The sequence below is a fragment of the Ostrea edulis genome, chromosome 2, assembly GCF_947568905.1.
Source record: "Ostrea edulis chromosome 2, xbOstEdul1.1, whole genome shotgun sequence".
Taxonomy (NCBI): Eukaryota; Metazoa; Mollusca; class Bivalvia; order Ostreida; family Ostreidae; genus Ostrea; species Ostrea edulis.
The window spans coordinates 91705249-91729350 of NC_079165.1; the positions used below are offsets into that span (position 1 = coordinate 91705249).

The 24102-nt window shown below is 35.7% G+C and overlaps 1 protein-coding gene across 1 annotated transcript; it reads right to left on the reverse strand.

Annotated features, from left to right (window-relative positions):
- Nucleotides 1-5840: 5840 nt before the first annotated feature.
- Nucleotides 5841-24102, reverse strand: LOC125681440 (receptor-type guanylate cyclase daf-11-like). The gene is made up of 7 exons (XM_048921540.2): nt 24039-24102; nt 12781-12935; nt 11396-12611; nt 11103-11240; nt 10321-10419; nt 10043-10134; nt 5841-6671 (listed from the first exon to the last, which is right to left on the reverse strand). The coding sequence occupies exons 1-7, from the start codon at nt 24100-24102 to the stop codon at nt 6261-6263; spliced, it is 2175 nt and encodes a 724-aa protein (XP_048777497.2). The 3' UTR covers nt 5841-6260.

Sequence of the window (24102 nt, forward strand, 5' to 3'; positions counted from 1 at the left end):
TAGTGTCTCTCACGACAAGCAAGGGGTACTGCGTACCTATTCTAACCCGGATTCCCACAAGATTTAATGCTTTTGAATGATACAAAACAAAAACACTTCCTCACCTAGGCAAGGAATAAACTGAATTTGAGCAATCTGACTACTTCGGCTCACAGATCTTATAAGCGTCCTTATGAAGCAGGTGTGGAGACATGTTGTAAGTATTGTAACGGTTCAAAAAATGACATTTTACGAGACTGAAAAAAAAATCGAACGATGGATGGTGAAGTCCTGAAGAAGCAGCTTATGAAAGGAAGTTGCTTCCACACAAACAACAGAACTAGAAATTGAATGAAACAGCTCAGAAATTCGGCTGAAGGACTACCGGTACCTGTAACACCTAGAATATAAAGGCAGTGTACTATTCTGGTCGCTAAATGTACCTCAAGTACATCAAAAGATGCAGACATTAGTCCCATGCGGAAAAGCACCCAGTCCACATAAGCAGGTGATAATGAATATTGCTACATAAATATGGGAAGTTGACGATGGAAAAGCTTAAATCATCCCATTTGTCATATAGTTGAGTTGTTAGTTTGCCATTAATGTCTACTTTCAATAAAATATCTAAGTATGAAGCAGAAGTGGATGACTCTGTGGTGTCTTTTATATAGAATCGACATATGAATAAAAGTTATTATTGTGATTAGACAAAACGTCGTCGATATATCTAAATGTCGAATTGAAGGTCACAGCAAGATATTTTTTCTTCTCATGTAGAAGTTTTTGAATAAATTCTGCTTTATATGAATATAGAAATGCGTCAGCTAACAAAGGAGCACAATTCGTGCCCATAGGAATTCCAACATTCCAGGAAGACCTGATTACCAAAAGACCACGAATATATTGTCAATGAGGAACTCTAGCATATTTTTTTTTTCAACTTCAGAGTACTTGTGCGTGGAATCAGAGTGGTGTTTAACAAAGTAATTTTAGATGACCAATCACTAGATATGAATATTTCCGTTTTCCATTTTTGTTGAAGAAGCAACTCTCTATTATGTCAAAAAGTCTAGTCTTTAATTTATCGTGAGGAATGGTCGTGTAAAGTGTTGAAAAGTCATAGGTTTTGATGTTGTTGATCTGAGAAAAGTTTTGCAAATTTCAAGTTTACTAAAATTTCTTTAGAATATTTTAGAATCCACATTTGATTGACAACACTTCTGGCAAATATAGTCACAAAGTAAGTTTGAAGTTTCTCCTTCACAGCTGTTAATATTTTCATGACGAACAAAGATAGGGGCTTGGTAGATCAGATGAAAGAGGAAGATAACGAACAGTGATTGATCTCATAACTTTATAGAATACAAAATAGTGAATTGGGCAAACACGGACCCCTGGGTATACCAGAGGTGGGAGCAGGTGCCTAGGAGGAGTAAGCATCACCTGTCGACCGGTCATACCCGCCGTGAGCCCTATATCTTGATCAGGTAAATGGAGTAATCCGTAGTCAAAATCAGTGTGTCAAGATTTATAATATTGCAAAGAAAAATGCATGAATTGATGATTAAATTGATAACTTTTTTTTATTTTCCTTAGTATCTATTTGACTAGACATCCAAACGACATTCAGATAATGAAAAAGTCGTACCTCACAATAATGAAAATTAGTCATATACTAGCTATATACCAACATTCACGGACGCTAGGGTGTCATTTTATGGGAGCACCCGGAGGGATCCCGCTTTTCCGAGCGGGCAACCACCACATCTTCTAACATACAACCCTGCCGATAACGGGAATTGAATTCGGGTCGCAATGGTGAGAAGTGAGTGCGTTAACCACTATCTTATACCTGGACAATCGTATATATGATGTATGTACAAATCATCCGTCTTGGGGCTAGTCGCAACCCAACTGGTAACTGAGGAATACGAGATACAATTTTGATTAAAATGTGTAAGATTCTATATCTGAATTCATCAACATGTACCTGAGAAAACTTTCTAATGCTATTGTTACAATTATAAGGCTTCTTGTGTGCAAAATCACATGCCTATACCAACACCCATGCAGGTATTGTCATAAAAATCATTCACGCATCCACTATTGGAAAAATGAACACAACCTATCATCCAAACATACCACAGAAACGTCAATCTAATTTTCGTCCCTACTCTCAACAAACATTACTTAATAAAAATTCGAATCAGCACTACCTGAGAATTCTTACATGTTAATGCAAGGTGAAGATAACGAACAGTAATCAATCTCATAACTCCTACAAGCAATGCAAAATAGATAGTTGGGCAAACACGGACCCCTGGACACACCAGAGGTGGGACCAGGTGCCTAGGAGGAGTAAGCATCCCCTATTGACCGGTCACACCCTCCGTGAGCCCCATATCCTGATCAGGTAAACGGAGTTATCCGCAGTCAAAATCAGTGTGCCAAGAACTGCTTAACAATCGGTATGAAACACGTCAGACAGCATTTGACCCAATGCGAGGTTGTATTGACGAACTAGATCGTTATAACGACCATATAATTTGCAAAATGCTGACTTCAATCGAGACTGTTGAAATCCCTGTACCATCAACTTGTTTGTCAGTAGCTTACCTCGATTTAAAAACTGACTATACCCAGAACAAGCTCTTGCATATCGAATCAGTTGAGATATATAAACACCATATGCAGGTGATAATGGAATATTGCTACATAAATGACTAATCATGATGCGACACTGTTGTTTTGGGGAATATGTTTAAAGCTCTTTCCCTACATATTCCCATATAACCCCTTATTCTGGTCGTACCCTATCCTGGGTGGGGCATGCTTTGAATAATTTAGAATGTACATTGTGTCAGAAAGGTTTCATCAGAAAAGCTCACTTGAGCTTTCAGCTCTGATAAGCTGAAGAATTGAGTCTGCTGTACCTGATGGTGCTTACATATTGATATAAGGCCCTATTGTGGCCCACTCCTATCCTAGGGGGCCATGATTTGAAGAAACTTGAATCTCAGGGGCGGATCCAGGAATTGCGGTTACGAGAAGCGCCATTTTATGAGGCAGGGGGTCTGGGGGCCGCCTTGAGGTGGAGGCCCAGGGGGAGAAGCTCCTGGATTTTACAGATTTGATAGTGCTTGAAATATGTCTCCTATTTTAGTCATTTGTACAATTTTCTATCTTTTCTAATAAGGTGAAATTAGTAAAATGACGCAAATTGTAAGGTTTTTAAAAAAAAACTAAGTATTCCCAATAAAGTAATTCAAGAAATCAAAAGATTTTGTCATATATTTATCCGGGAGTGGAAGAAATTATTGCTTCTTTTATTGTTTAGTACATTTATCTAAAGATACCACGATTTACCTTAAATTTGAAAATTTTAGGGGGGCGCCGGCTGGGCCCTCTCTTAAATTCAACACTGAATCTGTGCTACTTAAGAAGCTTGCATATTGATGTGACCACAGGCAATGACATCGCTTGGTGGTCGAATTTACGATATAAAGAGTAAAGGTATATGGAATTCAAAATATAGGGTACCCAAGTTAGCCGATGTAAAAACAATAAATTAATTGATATAAAATTCTACATTGCATTTTAATTTATTCATACATAATCAATCTACATTACTACCAAAGTTCATCCCGAAATTCCGTATACTTCCCAAGATATGCAGAAATGAACTCGGAAAAATGCCTATTATTTTTTGGTTGACTTTAAGCTGTTTTTAAACCGTCTGTACTTTCACTTATCACAGTCATTTTCATCGGTGCCACTAACTACCCACATTGACATCATTATTAAAAATCGTCAAACACCTGTGATAATGTGATTTAGATAAAAATAGACATAATAAGACATTGACATATTTATAAAGACTTGTTATTAGCATAATTTATGTACTATAATGAATCAATATTGATAAATATTAGCTTTGAGTTTCTAAATCGTTATGGATCCTTCCATCTCTTTTGGGTAATTAGTCATAACTACCTTAATGGCTGGGATTGTGAAAGTACAGACGGTTTAAAAAAATTCAGTCACTTGGAGCTATTACGGACTTCATTTTATGAATTGGGGTAAGAAATTCATTTTAGAAATGATATTTTATGCTGCACATTCTATTTGATAGCTTGTTGCAATGCTCAAACACTCTGTGTAGCCGTATAGTATCAGGGCCCAGCTAAAAGTCAACCAAAAAATAATAGGCATTTTTCCAAGTTCATTTCTGCATATCTTGATAAGTATACGGAATTTCGGGATGAACTTTGGTAGTAATGATTGACTGAAGTTTACCGCCACACCCAACAATTTTTCAGTTATCTGGTGGCGCCCAGTTTTTATTGGTGGAAGAGAGAACCCAGGTACAATGTACCTGGGAAGAGACCACCGACCTTTCGAAAGTAAACTGGGAAACTTTCTCACTTACCGGCGCGAGTGGGATTCGAACCCGCGCCGACAGAGGTGAGAGGCCGTTTTGAGCGCGATGCTCTAACCACTCGACCACGGAGGCCCCCTTGGTAGTAATGTAGATTGATTATGTATGAATAAATTAAAATACAAAGTAGAATTTTATATCAATCAATTTATTGTTTTTACATCGGTTAACTTGGGAACCCTATATTTAAGTTCTATACCTTTGCTCTTTATATAGTAAATTCGACCCCCAAGCGATGCAATTGCCTGTGGATGTGACTGATCCTGGGCTAGCTGTTCTTAAGAAGATTTGTAAAGATTTTTTTTCTGTATATGTCCTTGTTAAAAGTTAACCCCTTTATGTTGCCTATCCATCCTCGGGGGTTGACTTGAACACATTTGAAGCTTCACTCCCTTTGGATGCTTGCAAATTAATGACATATCAAGTTATCATAGCTATGCTATTTCACAGAAGATTTTTTTTAACTTTAAGCTTTTTCGTATAGATAGACATTGAATTTCATGTAAATCATTGATCCCCTTTTGAGACTCCATCCTACTCCTGGGGGCCAAGATTTGAACAAACTTGAATCTGAACAACCTCAGGATGTTTGCATTTCAGTATGACTAGCCTTGCTGTTCTTATAAAGATTTTCAACGGGTTTTTTTTTTACTTGTAAAACTTTGATTCCCTATTATGCCTCCTCCATTCCAAATCCCGAAGAGTAATGTACCTTAGAAGACACTTAGTACTGTTGTGTATCATAAATAACATCTACATACAATGTGTGCACATTCCAGGTTATAACAACGCTATAGCAGATTCCGTTTCTCAATTTCATTGGGAAAAGATTCAGGACACTAACTCTCAAAGCGGACAAGTTTCCCAAGGCTTATTGAATCTCTTAAACGAGAAGTAGAGAGCATTCAAGCTCCCAAAACAGAAAAGGTTATCAAATTTCCTAAATCTAAAGTATAGAACATTCTTTCCACGGCAGTATCACAAAATACTGTGACAAACCACTGGGACTTCGATTCTTTTGCTTTATTTCGAGACGACTACCCTATCATTGCTTTGGCCTCCACTAGTTCAATTCATTGTAAATATCATGGTCTATCTCTCAGCAAAGGGCCTCCCCACTTTTGCTGTGATATACGGCTCCCGATGATTGAGTAAAACATCAAAATGCCCCAAGATATTCATTAATACCTTAAAATAGAGGTTTGGCATTTTATTCTACTAACAATTTCGTTAACATTAGGAGCTACACGTATGCCGTCTTTTGAAATCGTTCCCCCCCCCCCTGTTTTTGTTGAATCTCTATTGATATTCATCGAATGACCGGTTTTTAAAGCCTTTGTTTTTACTGAGCACAAAGTTGTCCTATAGTAATATTCACCAATAATATCCTACAGTAATGGCCTAAGTCAACACTTGTATATCCAATACTGTGTCTCGGCATTCAGATCTCTAATCAAAATAATTTTTTTAAATGAAATTCAGGTTTTTTATTACTGCACTTAATAGAACAATCACCATTAAAACACAAAACAAAAAACAAATAAAGTCGACAAAATAAAAACTACAGTAACTACATACAATATTGGGACCGAAATAGAACTGAAAACGTTAATGAACCGTCACTTGAATACAAGAAGGAGCTGTGTTTAATCAAAGGTTCTTTATTCTATTCTTTATCGTATTCTTAATTATCGGATAATTACAGGTCAAGGTCACATTTTACTCAATGACGACATCAATTTAATGACAAAAAAAACTTTAACTGCTCGGATACCCGTAGCACTTGAACAAACTGCGTCTTCATGGTCACCCTATTTATTTTGTCTCCTCCTCTAATTATCTACACTGTAGATGTTCCAGTATATGTATAGTAGTCGAGGCCAATGTTCACACCAAGTTTCTCGCCATTTTCTTCTTCTATTTGCGAAGCCCCGTTTCCGTCTCCATTTTCTTCGCTCTCTGTTCCATCTTCAAGTATTTTTCTCGTGGTATTTTGTTTAACAATAGTATGTTTCTTGGCGGTAACTTTCGTCAAACCGCTAGGTGGCACTCTTGCAGTAACTTTCTCTTCTTTCTTTGTTTTTCTTCCAGGCAATGGGTGGTAACTCAGAGCACCAAGGGCGTATTTATTGTGAGTTATCTCCCCAGGGAGATCGTAGTTGGCGCTACTGTTAGACATGGGACTCTGGGGTAGGCTTTCGTTACTGGAGGAGGATCCTGTCAACCAATATGTCACCATTTCTCCTTTACCCTGGACATGTAAAAATTAGGATAACGTGTCACGTGTAATTATTCAAATACAAATGTATTTATATTTTTCTTGTAAAAATGTTCCATTTTTCAAATCGGTCTTGATATGATTACTTCAAATGTATTCAGTTCAACATAAACGTCTATTAAAGTCTAACCAATCTGTCAAAATTTAATCCAAACCTCAAACTAATTGTTACAAAGCTAATTAAGGTATGTATTTCTACAAGTGACATATCAGTACTATACAAAATTATAATTTAAGGAAAATTTTTGCAGGCAAATATTGGGTTTTCCTTAAAGATTCGCGGAAAACTGGAAAAAATTAATAATTTCATCAAGTGAAATGGTATGAAATTATTTTTAAAAAACACAAATTACAGGTATGGATTTGTACAATTAATATACAAACGCTACAACTAATATTTTCACATATATAATTCCTCTGGCGCTAAACGCCCAGTAACATCCAAATATTAGAAATATTTTGTGTTGGCTTTTATATAAAACTGGAAAGGGTCCACTGCGGCTCGAGGGGATGCTAAAGCGTGTGATGTTACAGTTTTAAGATTGCTTGTTTAGATGTTATAGTGCATTTGCATACGGATGATCAAAATATATTTCGTATCTTGCAACACGACTTCAGGTATTTGATCCGCGTATTCATTAAAAGTACGAAATATCCCGCAGTTGACATAAACAGTGCATTGTAACGATATATCAACAACCAACGAAGGTTTGAGAATAATTGTATGCGCTTGTGGTACTTTCCAAACAATTTAGTTATTTCGATGAAGTACCGCAGTCTTTCAACATTTTTATTTATAGAAAATCACGAATATGTCAATTACAAATTGTACGTCAGAGTCTTGTAGTTTTTGGCAATCAAATTTAAAACTTGAATAACTGTTAAGCATCTAATATATCGGAACTTCTTGTGTGGTTTCAAAAGAATTGAAACGGAGACAGACAATGATACCAATAGTTAGATAACATGGCGACTTCCATACGGCTCATAAAATTTTCAGCAAAAGTATGTAGAGATTATCTCCGAGTTTGTCGTTTTCCTTTCACATTTGTGTTACCTTTAAATCTTTTTTAAATCTTAAAGCCTCGTTCCATCTTACCTTATTGAAAATTGTTACTTTGCATGGAGAAAGCAAACCCATTGGTATATTGGGTATCAATTATCTGACTCAATAGTTCATGATTTCAAATACTAAAGCTTTAATAAAGTTAATTCTCTCCCCGAAATATCTCAACTTATTCACTGAAAAAACCTGTATTCAACTGTATTTTTTCTTACTATATTTTGATCATTATCATGAAAAGATGTGGTATCATTGCAATCTAATTAAAATCAGATCTTCTCTAACCGTTACGCTGGAGAAGAATCTAACAGCATTGCATTGAAGGTCAATTCATTGACCCCAGTCTCATGAATAATTCAATAAATATTCGACCAATAACAATAGCTTGATAAAGAATGAAGGACCAATCAAGAATCGTTTTACTGATGCGTATTCGGATTGTAGGCGTCGATCATTGAAAAGTTTAAACTAATTCCAAATATCAGCGTTAAAGGAGCTTAGATACTATACATCCATTATCGTTAGGATATATTTTCTGTGGCGATCTAAAATCGCTCATGGCCGCCGCCATCTTCTACGATTATTCTCCCGTGTTTCCCCGTTCCGATATAACTACAAAAGTTTCATGTGGCGAAAGCCGTCATTTGATTGGTTAAATGTGAAAGGTGTGATAACATGACATCAAACGCAATGTTCTCATATTCTCCTCCAGTGTAACGGGTTGAAAAGATTTGATTATAGATAGATTGTATCATTTGTAGTTTTAAAAATGTTGGGTTTTTGGTTGTTTGTTTTTTTTGTTGGATTCTGACGCTTTACGTAAAACACCGTGGTGTGTGACGTTCTGTCTGAAAGGCTTCTACGGAGGTTAGGTTTATAGCAACCACGTTCACAGATCAGGTTGGAGGTGTACCGGATATACCGAAAACATAACATATTACATAGGAGATGATGGGAAAAGGAAAAATGATGACGTCACTGAACTAAAATTTCATTTTTGAAAGATACCTGCGATGCTTCGTGCCGGTGTTATAGAGCCAGATTTCCCCCCATAGTGAGACCCCCCCCCCCCCCCGAAAGTCTGGCTCCAGAGTGAGCCTTCCCCAGGGGGAAAACTCACTCTAGAGCCAGACTCCCCCCCCCCCCCCCAGCCAGCCTTCCCCCCGTGGAAGTCTGGCTCTAGAGTGAGCCTTCCCCCTGCGGAAGTCTGGCTCTAGAGTGAGCCTTCCCTCCGGTAGTCTCGCTCAAGAGTGAGCCTTCCCCCCGGTAGTCTCGCTATAGAGTGAGACTCCCCCCCCCCCCAGCAGACTTGCTCTAGAGTAAACCTTACCCCCAGGGGGAAGACTCACTATAGAGCCATAACACCCTCTTGAAGTCTCACTCAAGAGGGAGACCCCTGCTTTCATCCCCTCCTGCGCAAACTATGAAATAAATTTTAATTTATCGGACAGGGACTTACCTATCTCTCTCTCTCTCTCTCTCTCTCTCTCTCTCTCTCTCTCTCTCTCTCTCAGTTGGTGAGTTAAAGTGACTTATTAATTCCAATGTGTTTTATTCACCGTTTTCTTCTCTTGAGTTTAATGTGAACGACTTAAGCAAAATCATTTAATACCCTGCTGAAAAAGGTCTTGGTATCTAAACAATCTTCATAAGGAGATAGTAGTTTACCAGGAATAAATGAAGGGGGAATTCTTGCTAGGGGGGGGGGGGGGGTCTGTCTCTACAACTAATGATAGAGTAGGTCTTCCCACGGGGAAGTCTGGCTCTAGAGTGAGACTTCCTGGGGGTTCTCCTGCTCCAAGGGACAGGCTCACTCTAGAGCCAGGCTTCCGGAGGAAGTCTCATTATGGGGGAAGTCTCACTCTACAACAACGGCATACTTTATGAAACGCGTTGGTGCTTTATACAAAATATGATGGCGTAAAACTTCTGTGACCCAGGTGATAATTTTATGGTAAGGTAATTAATTTCGTGTACCACATAAAACTATAGTTAAATGTCAACCTTATAAAAAGGAATGGATTTATGTCATTCGTAGCAGTTGGTATTTCTTGGTGACGTCAAAGATGCATTTTATTAAACTGAATCAAATATTGTTACTTTAAAACACTGTTCTTTTGGACAATGCATGCATTTTTTGTGCTTGAATCTAATTGAATTTATGTCACAATCTTTATATTAATATAGCATACCTCTATTCCTATATGGAATGTAACATTATGGTTTATTACACATATCCCTATATTCATGCAAATACAAAACAAAATGTAAATCTATTCACCTTAATATCAATGGTGCCCCGTTTCTTCATTGTGTAGCATCCAGTTTTTGAGAGAAGTACGTAGGTGGTATGACTGATGTGTATCTTGTTTGCTGTAAAGACAGGTTAATAGTAGAATAATTGATAACTATTTCATCAACTATGACTTACGAAAATATTTAAATCTTGAGGTATTCACATAATGCTACCATGGAGACAGCACACATTGATAAACAACACAGGGATCCTTAAGGAATAACGAAAGTAGGTTACGAGATCGAAAACGAGGTCAGCCTTACCTTGACTGTGAGACTTCATCCTGGACGCTGTGTTGACGGTATCTCCAAACAGGCAGTAGCGCGGCAATTTGGAACCCACAATGCCCGCCATGCAAGAGCCTGTAGTAAAAATTTGATATTTGTAAAGGACTATGTATGATAAAGGTCTTTCTGAACCATCGCAAAACTCAAAAAGACTAAAATAAAATCTTTTTCAAAAACGAAATCAGGTCCTATAGTTTCACACAATGTGTCTCTGATAATTACAGTCATTGTAGTACTCAACATTTAAAGTGACGTTATTTCTCAGTTTGAAAAAAAAATCAGTAAATATTTCTGACTTTTGTCAATGTTTTTCTTTCAGAAAACTTAGAGTGTAGCTTTGGACAGACACAATATGAGTACTGGGACAACAAATCTATGGTATTAGTATGAAGGTTGTCCAAGTCTACGCTCGATGTGTTGTAGAAGAAAAACTACTTGAAAAAGGTTATTTTATATTTGAAAAATAGAGGCAAATTGTCATATTTCGATTATGTATTCAGCTTCTACGTAATTTTGATCAAATTAAAAATAAGAATGAGTTCCATCAGGTTTCTTGTACAGAATACATATAATTTTGAAATAAAAGCTCCGCTGTCGATTATGGTGGCCAAATCAAGCCTTTATCATCTTTAGACAGTTATTCAAACCCTATTCTTCGACCTTGAAATGTTATAAAATCCTTTTCATTGGTATTTTCGTATCAATATTGTTCTCCTTTATCTCTAAATACTCGCTTTTTTAAAAGCTATTTTGATTACCTGTGTTTATTCCAATCCGCAGTTGGACGCTTCCCTTTTCATTGTTAATAAACATTTCTTCCTTCATCATCCTCTGAATAGACAATGCAAATTCAGCGATCTCATAAGCATGCCTGTTGTTGTTGCGATGTGGAAGACCTTCAAGAGATGTCCATCGATAAATGAATTACACCGAGATGAATCACAAAAAATCTTAAACATAAACATGCATTTTACACTTTTAGATTACTTTCGTTCTCTAACAAAGGAGGGGCACGAAGATTTATTTACCGAAAAAATTCACTAATACCAACCTGAGACGACCATGTACGAATCGTTGATGGTTTCAACTTTGTAAAGATCTCTGTTGTTAAGTAGAATGTCGATGGCGCCATAAAGTGCATTTAATAGCTGGACAATCTCCAGCGGCTGCAAGGTGATGGAGAGGACGGAAAATCCGTGAATATCCGAAAATAGAACGGTGACTGATTTGAAATATTCGGCTTCAATCCCTTCCCTCTTCTTCAGTTTGTCTGCCACTTCTTTCGGTACCATTTGATACAAAAGAGAGTCAGTTCTTTTCTTCTCGAAATTCAATTCCTTAGTTTTGTCCACAAGAATAACGGCATACTTTTGAATGTTGCTGGTCAAATTTTCGGTGCTTATGATTACTGCTGAACACGAGATTAAAACAAAGACTAGGACACAAGAGCTTATGATAAGATCTTTGCTAGAATCGTTTAGTATTGTTTTGACTTTTCCCAAACAAATGTTGCCCAAAGTTGTTTGAAGGTTGAGAAGTGTATCCAAATAAAGTGACGTGTTGTCATAAAACCAGCGGGCACTTGACAGACTAATTTTGGTCGGATCTTGTTCTTCCTCTCCGTGGTTTTGGATATAAGTGCGATAGTTATCTAAAATGATGCTGACGTTTCTACCGTTTGAAAAGATGCCATATGATCCGATAAAATCGATGTCAGGGGAGTACAAACGGGCGGTTTTGTAATTGGACTGAAAACCAAATATTTTCATGTTGTACCTCTCATACTGAAGGTGTGTTTCAAACCCACCGCGTGCGAAGAACATAGTTCCCAATGCTCTCTCTAGTCCCATGTCCTCTTTGGCAGCTGTCATTTTCTGGAAACCAACGAGAGACTTCCAAACCACGGCAAACTTCGACTCCACAATGGATGAATAGCCCCAGTATATGATGACATCAATAACGGAAGTGTAGAATAGCATTTCCTTATTGATGCTTGAAGACTGATGGTTCAGCTGTTGACGATGTTGACCTATATGTTGCATCATCTTGCTCTTGGACTTGAATTCCTCTCGATTATACCTATCCAAGTTACCAGGCCATCTAGCAATGCTTTCAATTGAATCGTCAGTGATTTGGTACTCCTTGATCAGGAATGTTTTAGTTTCTGGTCCCAGAGCGCTTAGATACAGAATACTTAAATCTCGTTCCTTCTGAAGATGATGTATCAGTCGTCCAACTTCAATGCTGAACTCTAGAGATTCCTTCATCTATAGAATAAAACACAATCAAATATTTTATAATTAAGGGTTGAAACATTACGAATTAATGACTGCACGTACGAATTAATGACTATACATAATTTGCAATGATATTCTATTGCCACATAGTTCATATTCCTTCACTAATTTTCTGGTGTATATTTTGCACTTATGCCACCTTTTCGTTATCCGTTTTGGTGGCGATGAGGTCTGCTAGCTGGTACACACAGTAGCTCCACAGTGCCAGTATTGGTAGGACAGTCAGGCACAACATCTTGACCATCTGAATCCTTTTACCGCGGTCACTGACCGGCACGGTGTTGCAGATATTACCTGAAAGGTTAGAATCTTTTATATGAATTTGTTGGAACTAAAGTATTTTATAATTCAACAGAAGCCCAACAAGAGATATACTTATACTCTATGAGCGAGACTTCTCTTTGTTATTACGTTCACATATGATTTTTGGGGCTTTCACATAATGTATGCATTCATCTGATATACTGTCAATGTCTATACCCATAAACATATATGAGAGGCGAAGATAACAAACAGTGACCAATCTCATAACTGCTATAAGCAGTACAAAATAGAGAGTTGAGCAAACACGAACCCCTGGATATGCCAGAGGTGGGATCAGGTGCCTAGGAGGAGTAAGCATCCATGTCGAACGGTCACACCTGCCGTGAGCCCGATAAAGTAAGTTGTATCTTGAACTAAATTAGATTTGAATGAATCATTGTTTAGGAATATAAAATTACGTGCAAGAATCTGGAACAATACAATAATTATATGATTTGAAAACTCAAGGCCGAAACGAAGCTTGAATTGCTGTTTTAAATGACAGAAAAACATGAAAAGATTTAATAATGGTACGATTTAGAAACACAAAGTCAATACTCCGAAACAAAGTAAACCGAGTTACACATTGAAACACATTGGTAGACACAGTTACATTATATATGTTATATATATATATATATATATATATATATATATATATATAGGTGACTCTCGATGGTTCGAACTTTGATCTCTCGAAGTTCTCGGTCTCTCGAAGTGAAATCATGGTCCCGATTTTTCTTTCTATATAACAAAGCAAATTTACTATCGATCTCTCGAACGTTCGATCTCTCGAAGTGAAATTGGGTCCCGTACAACACATTTCATTGTTTTTCACTCTCGATCTCTCGAAGTGGTGGTAGCGTATACCCACCGTTACCCAGGCGTGTAATAATTTCCGCTTGGGCGTTACCTGGATTTTGTCGACTGACGGAGGGGTAATTAGGTGTTTACATAGTTGAAACATCGTCCATGCTTCTTTGTGGCGGTGACACTCTTGAGTATATAATTGGCTAATCGGTCAGTTTACCCCTTGCACTGGGGTTTCGTGTCGTGATGATTAAATTCATATATACATGTACATTTAATCCGACTATGAAAAAAATCTTTAATTTGTTTTGACTTGACAACGAGAGAGTAAGTTTCATACATAATTTAGAGATCTACAGACTGTTAAATTTTTCGAGTTTGTTCTTTGTGTAAAGTTACTCTAAAACATTGTTTTACTCATTCGTTGGATTTTTTGCTTTGGGTAAAGCGACGTAACATTGTGTTCTGTTTAGTTTGCGATAGTAAAGCATCATCGGAACTTGGTTGTGTATGCCTATCTAAGCATGATTAAAGAACAAATGAATATATATAAATGTTTTTATTAATGCAAAATAAGGTTTTATTTATTTTGATATCAAAGTACCTGACGAATATGAAGGAAAACATGTCAAAACGATATCATATGATATTGTTGGTATACATTTCTGCTTACTGTAAAATCTTTACCATACCGGCGGAGCTTCATATAATGTATATATAATATATTATATATATATAATGTAAATGTGTCCTCCAAAACAGACAATTAAAGATGAACGATGAAGACAATTTCAGGATTTTTAATGAGTTATCATTAAGCAATATTTGAAGTTGGGCATATATATCAATTAAGTTAATATTTTTAATATGAAATTTCAGTTCTTTCAGCAAATTGTCATGTATTTCTGTATATGCAGTACAATGTAACAAATAGTGTTCATCATCTTCAATAAATTTAGTTTTGCAGGCATCACATTAACGATTGCATCTTGGGATGGTTGGATATCTTCCTTTTTCTAAAGCAAACTCATGAGCGCTTACTCTAATGTTACAAAACGAGTATTTGTTAATTTATCAACATAGTTTGGTCGTTTATGCCATTTACTGAAAAGCGTTAATTTGTCAGATTTATGGATATTTGCATTTTGTATTCGCAAAAATTGATCAGTATTTCTTTGTTTAATGGAGTATCTTATTAACTAAAGATTCATCCTGAATTTGAATATGATTTAAGAATTTAACACAAGACTGCAAGATTACATTTGTTAAAGGCAAACGATTGAGCTCTGCTCGCATGCATCATTAGAAACATTACAATGAACTCCTACAATTTCTTTCATAAATTTCAATGAACTTTTTCGTCAGATTCGGATTCTTTATAATTAGTTTAAGAAAGTCACCTAATTTCATTTTCATATAGGAAGATGGGAACAACCATAATATCAAAAGGTTTGCATGGATTATTGAGGCAAATTACTCTTTCAATCTTAAAGAGAACTTTTCGTCCTTTCTCAGTAAGAGATAAAAAAAGCAATATCGAAATTTCCATTGGACGTTATAATAATTCCATGGTATATGTATTGTTTAACAGTTTGCAAAGGTGTGCCCAAGAAATGAAATTCATTTTGATAAGATTTACCGTTTGGATTAAATATATTCATTTTTTTTAACTTTATAATTATTCACATGAATATATACATGTATATATACGGATGTATATTTAATTGCTGTTATAAGATTTAGAAATTCATTTCAAAATTAAGGATTATCTCCCTCATGCATAGCTCTGATCCTTGGACGAATTTGGCTCCAGTCTTTGGCCCTCTGTTTTTCCTTTTAGCTCTTACAAGTTTATTGTTATTTCGGATTTCCAAAATTCCGGCTTGAGCATCACTGAAGAGACATTATTTGTCGAAATGCGCATCTGGTGCATTAAAATTGATATCGTACAAGTTTTACATGAAAGGTGAAGATAACGAACAGTGATCAATCTCATAACTCCTATAAGCAATACAAAATAGATAGTTGGGCAAACACGGACCTCTGGCCACACCAGGGGTGGGATTAGGTGCCTAGGAGGAGTAAGCATCCCCTGTCGACCGGTCACACCCGCCGTAAGCCCTATATTTTGATCATGTAAACGGAGTTATCCGTAGTCAAAATCAGTGTGCCAAAAACGGCCTAACAATCAGTATGAAGCACGCCAGACAGCATTTGACCCAATGATAGGTTGTTTTTGCAAACTAGATCATTATAACGACCATAGAATTTGCGAAATGCTGATTTTAAACGGGACTGTTGGAACCCCTGCACCATCAACTTGTTTGTCAGTAGCCTGCTTCGATTTAAAAACTGACCATACGCAGAACAAGCTCTTGTAATTACGAGACAATTATCGCGTATTTACAAGGAAAAATCTCGTTATTATGAGAAAAGAATATGTATATAAAGCCGAGTTGCACAACTTATGTGTAGTCTCGGAAGCGTTTCATTTGGTAAACGGAATTGGAAAATGTGCGATGTGAATAATTTTATCGAAACGTTATTTTGGGATAATGTTAAAATTCTCAGTTGTTTAGGATTTCAAAAATAAAAACTCTACAAGTTACTCTTTCCTTCTGCATTGCTTGGTCAATACATTGAAAGGATGTTCGTATGTGCTCAACGCCGGAATTACAAGAATCTAGAATTTTCATGCACAGTCCTATTTAACATTATGAACTTATTATAAGTTTATATTATCGTGAAACTTGTATATGGTTCAACATCTTACAATAATCAATCATCGTGTTTTCTTTTATTCGCACTTCAAATGCATAAGTAAATTCACCCAGTAACTTAATTAACATCCTAACAATGCGTGTTCTAATGATCAACTTCGCATGCTTCGATCAGAAAGTGGTTTCCTATATCTAAAACAGGAAAGAGAAGAGGTTTTATATAGAAAGATATCATGTGATCAATATTTTCTTTGTTTTTCTCCTAATTTCAAGAAAATTATCTCGTAATTACGAGATGTTTTGCCAAATTACGAGATTTTTCCTATATTGGAGATATTACCTCGTAATTACGAGATTCTTTCTTGCAATTACCAGATATTTTCTTTTTTCTATAACACGATTACGAGATCTGTTCTCGTAATTACAAGATATGTTCTCGTATTACAAGAGAATAATTTAATTTTTTTTACCATAATACTAATATGCTAATAGGCTAGATCTACTACATGTTATAGCAGTATGATCTCACGGGTGGGAATAAGATCCGCAGGATCTGCACAAGAATCAACAAATGGTAGATGTCTTCGAAGATATACCCTTGTGTCCTAGGACCTTAAAAGAACAGACTAGACAATCCATTACCGAATAGAGGCTTTAAAACCAGTAATGATCACTTTGAAGCTTTGAAACTTTTATTTCACTTTTTGGTCTCACATGAGGCATGAAAGTACAAACATTAACAAACAGGTAATGAGTGGATAAAAAGTAAGAAATGTACAGTACAATTGTCAGTTTGGTAGTGGAAGGAATATTATTTTTTGACATTATTGTTTTGAACATATTTTATTGATGAAATCAAAAGGATTGGGAACAAGTTCTAACAACTTACAAATCCCTCTCCTAAAATATTACAATATGTCTGTCGCGTCATGCAAGGTAATAATTAACAGGCAAAATTGTGTACAATGATTAAACGAATCTACAAGTTTCTTCTATAAATTGATGAACAACTGAAAAAAATATTTATATCAGTTTGTAGAGGCAAATTGACATCACCGCATAATAACAATTTTGTATTAATATTGACAAGTCAAGCATGAAAAGACGATTAAAAAGATTAGTTCTAGCTATAGAGTAATTTAAACAAGCGAAAAAGCGATGATATACATCTTCATTAATATGTCTACATGTACAAAACGGAGAATTTGTAATATTTCTTTTATAAAGATCATAATTAAGTATACAGTTGTGTCTTAGCTTTGTATGAATACGTGTAATGTTTATATATCGTTTTCCAAAAGAGTAAGATGGTGGTGGTCTTGTAATGTATGTTATTATATTTTGTGGAATGAATTGATTGAGATGGCTTCTCTGGCTTCTACATTTAATAAATTCCACTGTTTTACAGAGCCAGGTACAAATGATTTTTTTAAATAATTCTAATCTGCATTTTGGAATATAAAATTGATCTTTGTTTCTAGTATCAGAAAGGGATATATTTCCATGTTTATGTGGAATAATTTCATTTAAATAATCAGGGGCGCTACCATTGCAAATTTTTTAAACATGGTAGTCATTTTTGGGTATATAATGTTTACTTTGTAAAGTTTGCCAGCCTGTTTCTGAATAAAGGGATTTTCTAGATGCCAAAATAGGAAGACCCGTAACAATTCTAGCTGCACATAATTGTACCTTTTCAAGCTTATCAATATCGTGAACAGAACAGCCATCTCAAACAATGAAGCATATTCAAGAGTAGGTCTAATAAATGCTATATACAATTTTGACAGATCAGCAAATAATCTACACATCGATAGTATTTACAGCAACATCATTAACATAAATCAAAATTAGTAAAGGTCCTAAAACAGAACCTTGGGGTACACCAGCAAGTATATCAAGTTTTGAAGATAAAAGGTCCTTAAACATTACTTTTTGTGATCTGTGACATAAGTAGCTTCTGAACCAATGTAAAAGACAATACTATGATAAATTCTAATTAATAAACTGTAGAATGTCCAGGTAAAAATCCAGCTTGATATCGATAAAATAGATCATTACTATGAAAATTTTACTAACACATGATAATAGTGAGACAGGTCTATAATTAGATAGTATTATAGTATTCATTTCCTTTTCAAATAGAGAAATGACATGAGCAATTTTCCAAAAAGATGGGAAAATGTTTTCTGACAATGATCTGTTGAATAACATAGTAAATGGTTTGACAGTGGTGGTTTTAGTTGATTTGAACATTTAATGGCTAATGCAATCTGGGCCGACAGCTTTATTAACTGAGAGTATTGTAATAATATCTGATACTTCTTGTTTTTCAATGATAATGCTATTTAAGGAATCATTACATAAGCTATACATGTTTGGTAGTGTTTCATTGGTGTCATCAATATTGGTAACTGATGAAAAATATGCATTCAATGCTTCTATTTTATCAGAATCAGAATATACTAACTTGTTAACGCCGGTGTTATCATTAATTTGTGTTGGATCTATTTCATTCGATAATTTAATATTAAATGAGTGTTTGACATTACAATTCTGCAAAATTTGGTCAGATGTCTTCTCTGCAAACACAGGACTCTCATCGGTCCTGTCACGTGCACCCTTTATGAAATACTAGGTAACTTGTCTTGTAATATCAAGAACTTCGTACATGTATATCCATAAAGATTTTTTAAACAGTGTGTATCATGCATGATCCTTTTCGATATACATTAAAATATTTATATTTCCAATGATTTTTTTTTTTTTTTTACAATTTGTAATGATAGCCATTTCCTCATTAATGTGTTGCAGTCGTGAACAATGCGCGTATGAATCTTGATAGATATAGTACGTCTATTTCAACGGCTGGAAATTCCGACAGAAATGAAAGTGGAATGTAAATACTCTGTATAAGAAATAAACTTCATTTTTAGCGCTGAAAAGCATGCCGCAGTTCATACCCTCATGTATTTTCAAAACTGAAAATTCATCATTTACTTTTTCAGCGATCGTCATCCTCCGTCTAGGAGGTTTGGTTCAGCAGGTCATGAGTTCAACCCCTTTGTACCAATATATGGTTAAGAAAAGGGGAGAAAGAAATGTGTGTGTGTTTTCCTAATTCGAAATGTGCACAGGGGCTAAGTCCGTTTTGGGCCCGAACTCTGTGATACAATAAATATAGAAAAGGGTCTAACTCTGACTCAGATATAAAAAAACTACCCACTCGCTTCAAATGCCTTAAAATCAGAAACTATGTGTGATGTGCGTAATTTGCCAATCTCTTTGACTAGATTAATGTTTTATCTACTTGCATGCCAAATATCAAGCCACAGGTTCTTAAAATAATATATATATACGTGATATAATACGTCATCGTTCTCTCGATTTCACGTGTCTATTTTTACTAGAACATTTACCGGTCCAGTTCATCGGGTGGTTTCTCGCCTTTGACAGCAGCGAAATTCAGACTAGTGTGGAAGATTTCGGATCTGTCAATTAAAATTTCACATAAAATATACGCTATGCATATCACACCTAGCTTCTAATTTCTTAGGCGTTTGAAGCGAGTGGGAAGTTTTTTTTTTTAAATTTGGGACAGTGTTAGACCCCTTTCTATATTTATGGTATCACAGAGTTCGGGCCCAAAACGGGCTTACCCCCTGTGGAAATACATGTATTGTGAACAACACAAAGTTTGGATTAATGACTCTATGTTGGTTGCATTGTCAAATACAAATATCACGTTCCCCCGACTTTCATAGCACACCCACGTCATTGATCTTATTTATAATACTCTCTGCAGGGAATATATTGTCAATATACTGTACAGTGAGTATGTTGACATTATCAGGTCGAACGTTACGAAATATCTTACAAAACAAATGCAGGTGCTCCCAATCCTTTACTGTAAAGTCACCTAGTAACTACTGTGTATGTACATTTCTTATATTCAAGAGGATATTGATAAATATTGTCTCACGTTTTGCGATACTGAAGTTTAAAGTGGATTCTTACATGTAACAACATATTAACCAAATTAATGCAATTTTAATCTGGTAACATATTTAAGAATCTACATTGTAACATCGATATTGATGAACTGAATTCGCTAAATCGTATTAGATGGTTCTGTAATTAACAGGACAGAATTAATCAAAATGGTGTTCTTACAAGTTCATCACATTACCTGGACTTTTCAAAATGACGAGGACATATATAACTGTAGCAGACAGTCCAGATCAACTAATTAATTAAATCGCATTATTTACGAAAATTGGCCCTACTCATTTCTTTTTCTAACAATTTCTGGTTAATACTTAATGTTGTAAGTATAAATGTAAAGTGGATGCCTCACAATTTTATAAGGTATAAATATTTTCTTAAATGAAGTTTATATATGGAAGAACAGCACATAGATATGTAAAGTGTTTATCCTTATGGGAAAATACTACACAAGCACAACCCTTGATCCGACACTGAATATATGCGTATAAGTATCAAACACAGCTGCCCTAAAAAGCAAACACACAATCTTGAAAAATATCGAAATCTGTTTCGCTGCCGTGAACAAAAATGGACAAAATGGATATAGACAAGGCCAAATAAGGTCCTAGATTGCATATTCGAATAATTCGAATATTCTCGTGCTCTTCCGATTGCCTGATATATATGGTCGTATAAACCTCACTCGACATTAGAATATGATATTCTATGGTCGTTATAACGATTTAGTTCGTCAATACAACCTATCATTGGGTCAAATGCTGTCTGGCGTGTTTCATACCGACTGTTAAGCCGTTCTTGGCACACTGATGTTGACTGCGGATAACTCGTTTACCTGATCAGGATATAGAGCTCACGGCGGGTGTGACAGGTCAACAGGGGATGCTTACTACTCCTAGGCAACTGATCCCACCTCTGGTGTGTCCAGGGGTCCGTGTTTGCCCAAATATCTATTTTGTATTGCTTGTAGGAGTTATGAGATTGATCACTTCGTTATCTTCACCTTGCATATGAAAGGTGAAGATAACGAACAGTGATAACAACCAAGGAAACTTCACCTGCACGTGCCGTTAAGGGTAATATAGCATCTTTAATATCTCCAACATCGGGCCAAATATATTGGAAATTACACAATGGATATCAATTTTGGCCACTTAACGAAAACTAGTGTCTCTACTCAAATTCGACTTTCTTGCACTATAATTGTAGATAAGAATAATTTGTATCACGAACTGGAGAAACAATGTGGTAGATTAGAACCATTATGTCGTGGATATGTCCGATAAGATCTCGTTTTTTGTGTTAGCTTGGGCAACTTTCAGTACAACCGTTGTAACTCAGCCACTTCCGCGAGTTATAAATAATATTTATTGATAGTGGAAACGATTATTTTCAGTAAACATGTACACATAACTACAAAATCTATTGAGTTCAGACAAGTAGTATCCTTTTTAAAAGTGGGATGGAAACAGACGGAGGGAAAGTTAATTTCACATTTATCTGAAAGTTTTTGACTAGCAAAACAAGAAGGTCTGTCACCGACTGAAAATCGTTGATGGTGTGTATGGGTGTACACTTCAATACACACAGTACATGAGTTTATTTTATTGCTTCCACCTCACATTCCACATCATTCACCACTATAAAAAGTGACCAGCCAATAAATCGATCTTTACATGTAAAAATAACGAACCTTTGCATGTAATAACGACGAGATGTGTACGTTGTCAAGAAAGTGTTCTCCCTCCTGTTGATACGTGCCTAGAGATTGATGGATATAAATTTAATGACATCGTCGCATAGCTGTTGGTTGTTATAATGACTCGAGAAAATCTAACAGACTGAGTAAAATCCACGGTAGGCGAAATAAAAGTTACTGCGATGTTCAGTGTTGCTATCCACTACTTTAACATCAGAGATCTACCAACTCATGATTTTGGCACTCTGATATACGCTTTGTATAAATATTTACTAATCTTTAGTCATCATTAGTTTATAGATTCATGAGTTACCCATGTGTTTTTGTAACTTCGTTTTCTGCGATAGAATGACATCTGAAGATCCTTATTGTTCTGATATCTCGAAAAGAACATCTAACCTGATCTACAGATGACGGATCAGGTCTGATATCTCGATAGAAACGTCTAACCTGATCTACAGATGACGGATCAGGTCTGATATCTCGATAGAAACATCTAACCTGATCTACAGCTGACGGATCAGGTCTGATATCTCGATAGAAACATCTAACCTGATCTACAGCTGACGGATCAGGTCTGATATCTCGATAGAAACATCTAACCTGATCTACAGATGACGGATCAGGTCTGATATCTCGATAGAAACATCTAACCTGATCTACAGCTGACGGATCAGGTCTGATATCTCGATAGAAACATCTAACCTGATCTACAGATGACGGATCAGGTTTGATATCTCGATAGTAACGTCTAACCTAATCTACAGATGACGAATCAGACATCATTTGGTAAGTTCTACATGTTCCAGTGGCTGGATTTGGTGTTTTGAATCAGTCCTATAAAAAAAAAAACCCACAAAAATTCGCGTCTCTAATCCCTTTCCACCATCCTTGCAGTCTAGCTGTATGCAAAGACGGCCAACTTGGTATCGTTCAAGTAGCCAGTTTCAATTTTTTGAATATTCAATCATAAAACAAAACACACAGTACTTCTCAAGCAGCAAAACCAATAACATTGATATAAAAATATCAATAATTGTATGATATGAAATTTTGTTCTTTAGTGAGCAAATGATAGAATTCGTATTTTACTGGTTGCTATGGCTTTAAAATAAACGCGACGATTTCCAAAAATACAATCTTTGTTCATCTTATTTTGGGTACCTCTGTTTAGTACTGCCATTCTATCGAGTCAGTTGCCCCCATTATATAAATAGATAAGTTCCAATATACTCACTAACCTAAATAACATGATTTATTGATTTAAATTATAATGAATTTTGAGAATTTACGCATTTATCTATTTCATAAAATGATACTATATTTTATAAAAGTAATATTATATTTTACTATTGTAAATTTATATGGCGCTTTATCTAATCAAGACAATTACCCTAAAACGCTTTACATCTAATACAGTGCAATAAAGACAATCTAAAAGAAAGAACATCAAATACACAGAAAAGGGAACACAATAATACTAAAGCTGAGGTTAGCACAGTAACAATTGTTTTTTGGGTTTGTTTTTGTTGTTGTAAAAACTGTATCCATAAATACCCAATTACAGATTAAATGCAAGTTTGAAAAGGATTTGTTTTAAGGGTTTTTTTTAAACAGCTAATGAACTTTCGACATGAAGATATTGAATACAAGCACGAAATGGGATTAACGAAACTGAAAGAAATGATATTTATAAGTTATTTACTTATATAATAAGAATGAAGAGAAATAAACCATCTTGAAATGACAACAGGTACCGTAAGATTTGAATATACATATACATCATACTTCCGTGCACAAGAGAGAGAGAGAGAGAGAGAGAGAGAGAAAGGATGGAAAGAAGGGAGAGTCTAATTTTACCTTTTCCAGTTAGAGTGAGATTCGTAATGGCAAAGGAACTCAAACTTGAGCTTGAGTTGTCCAT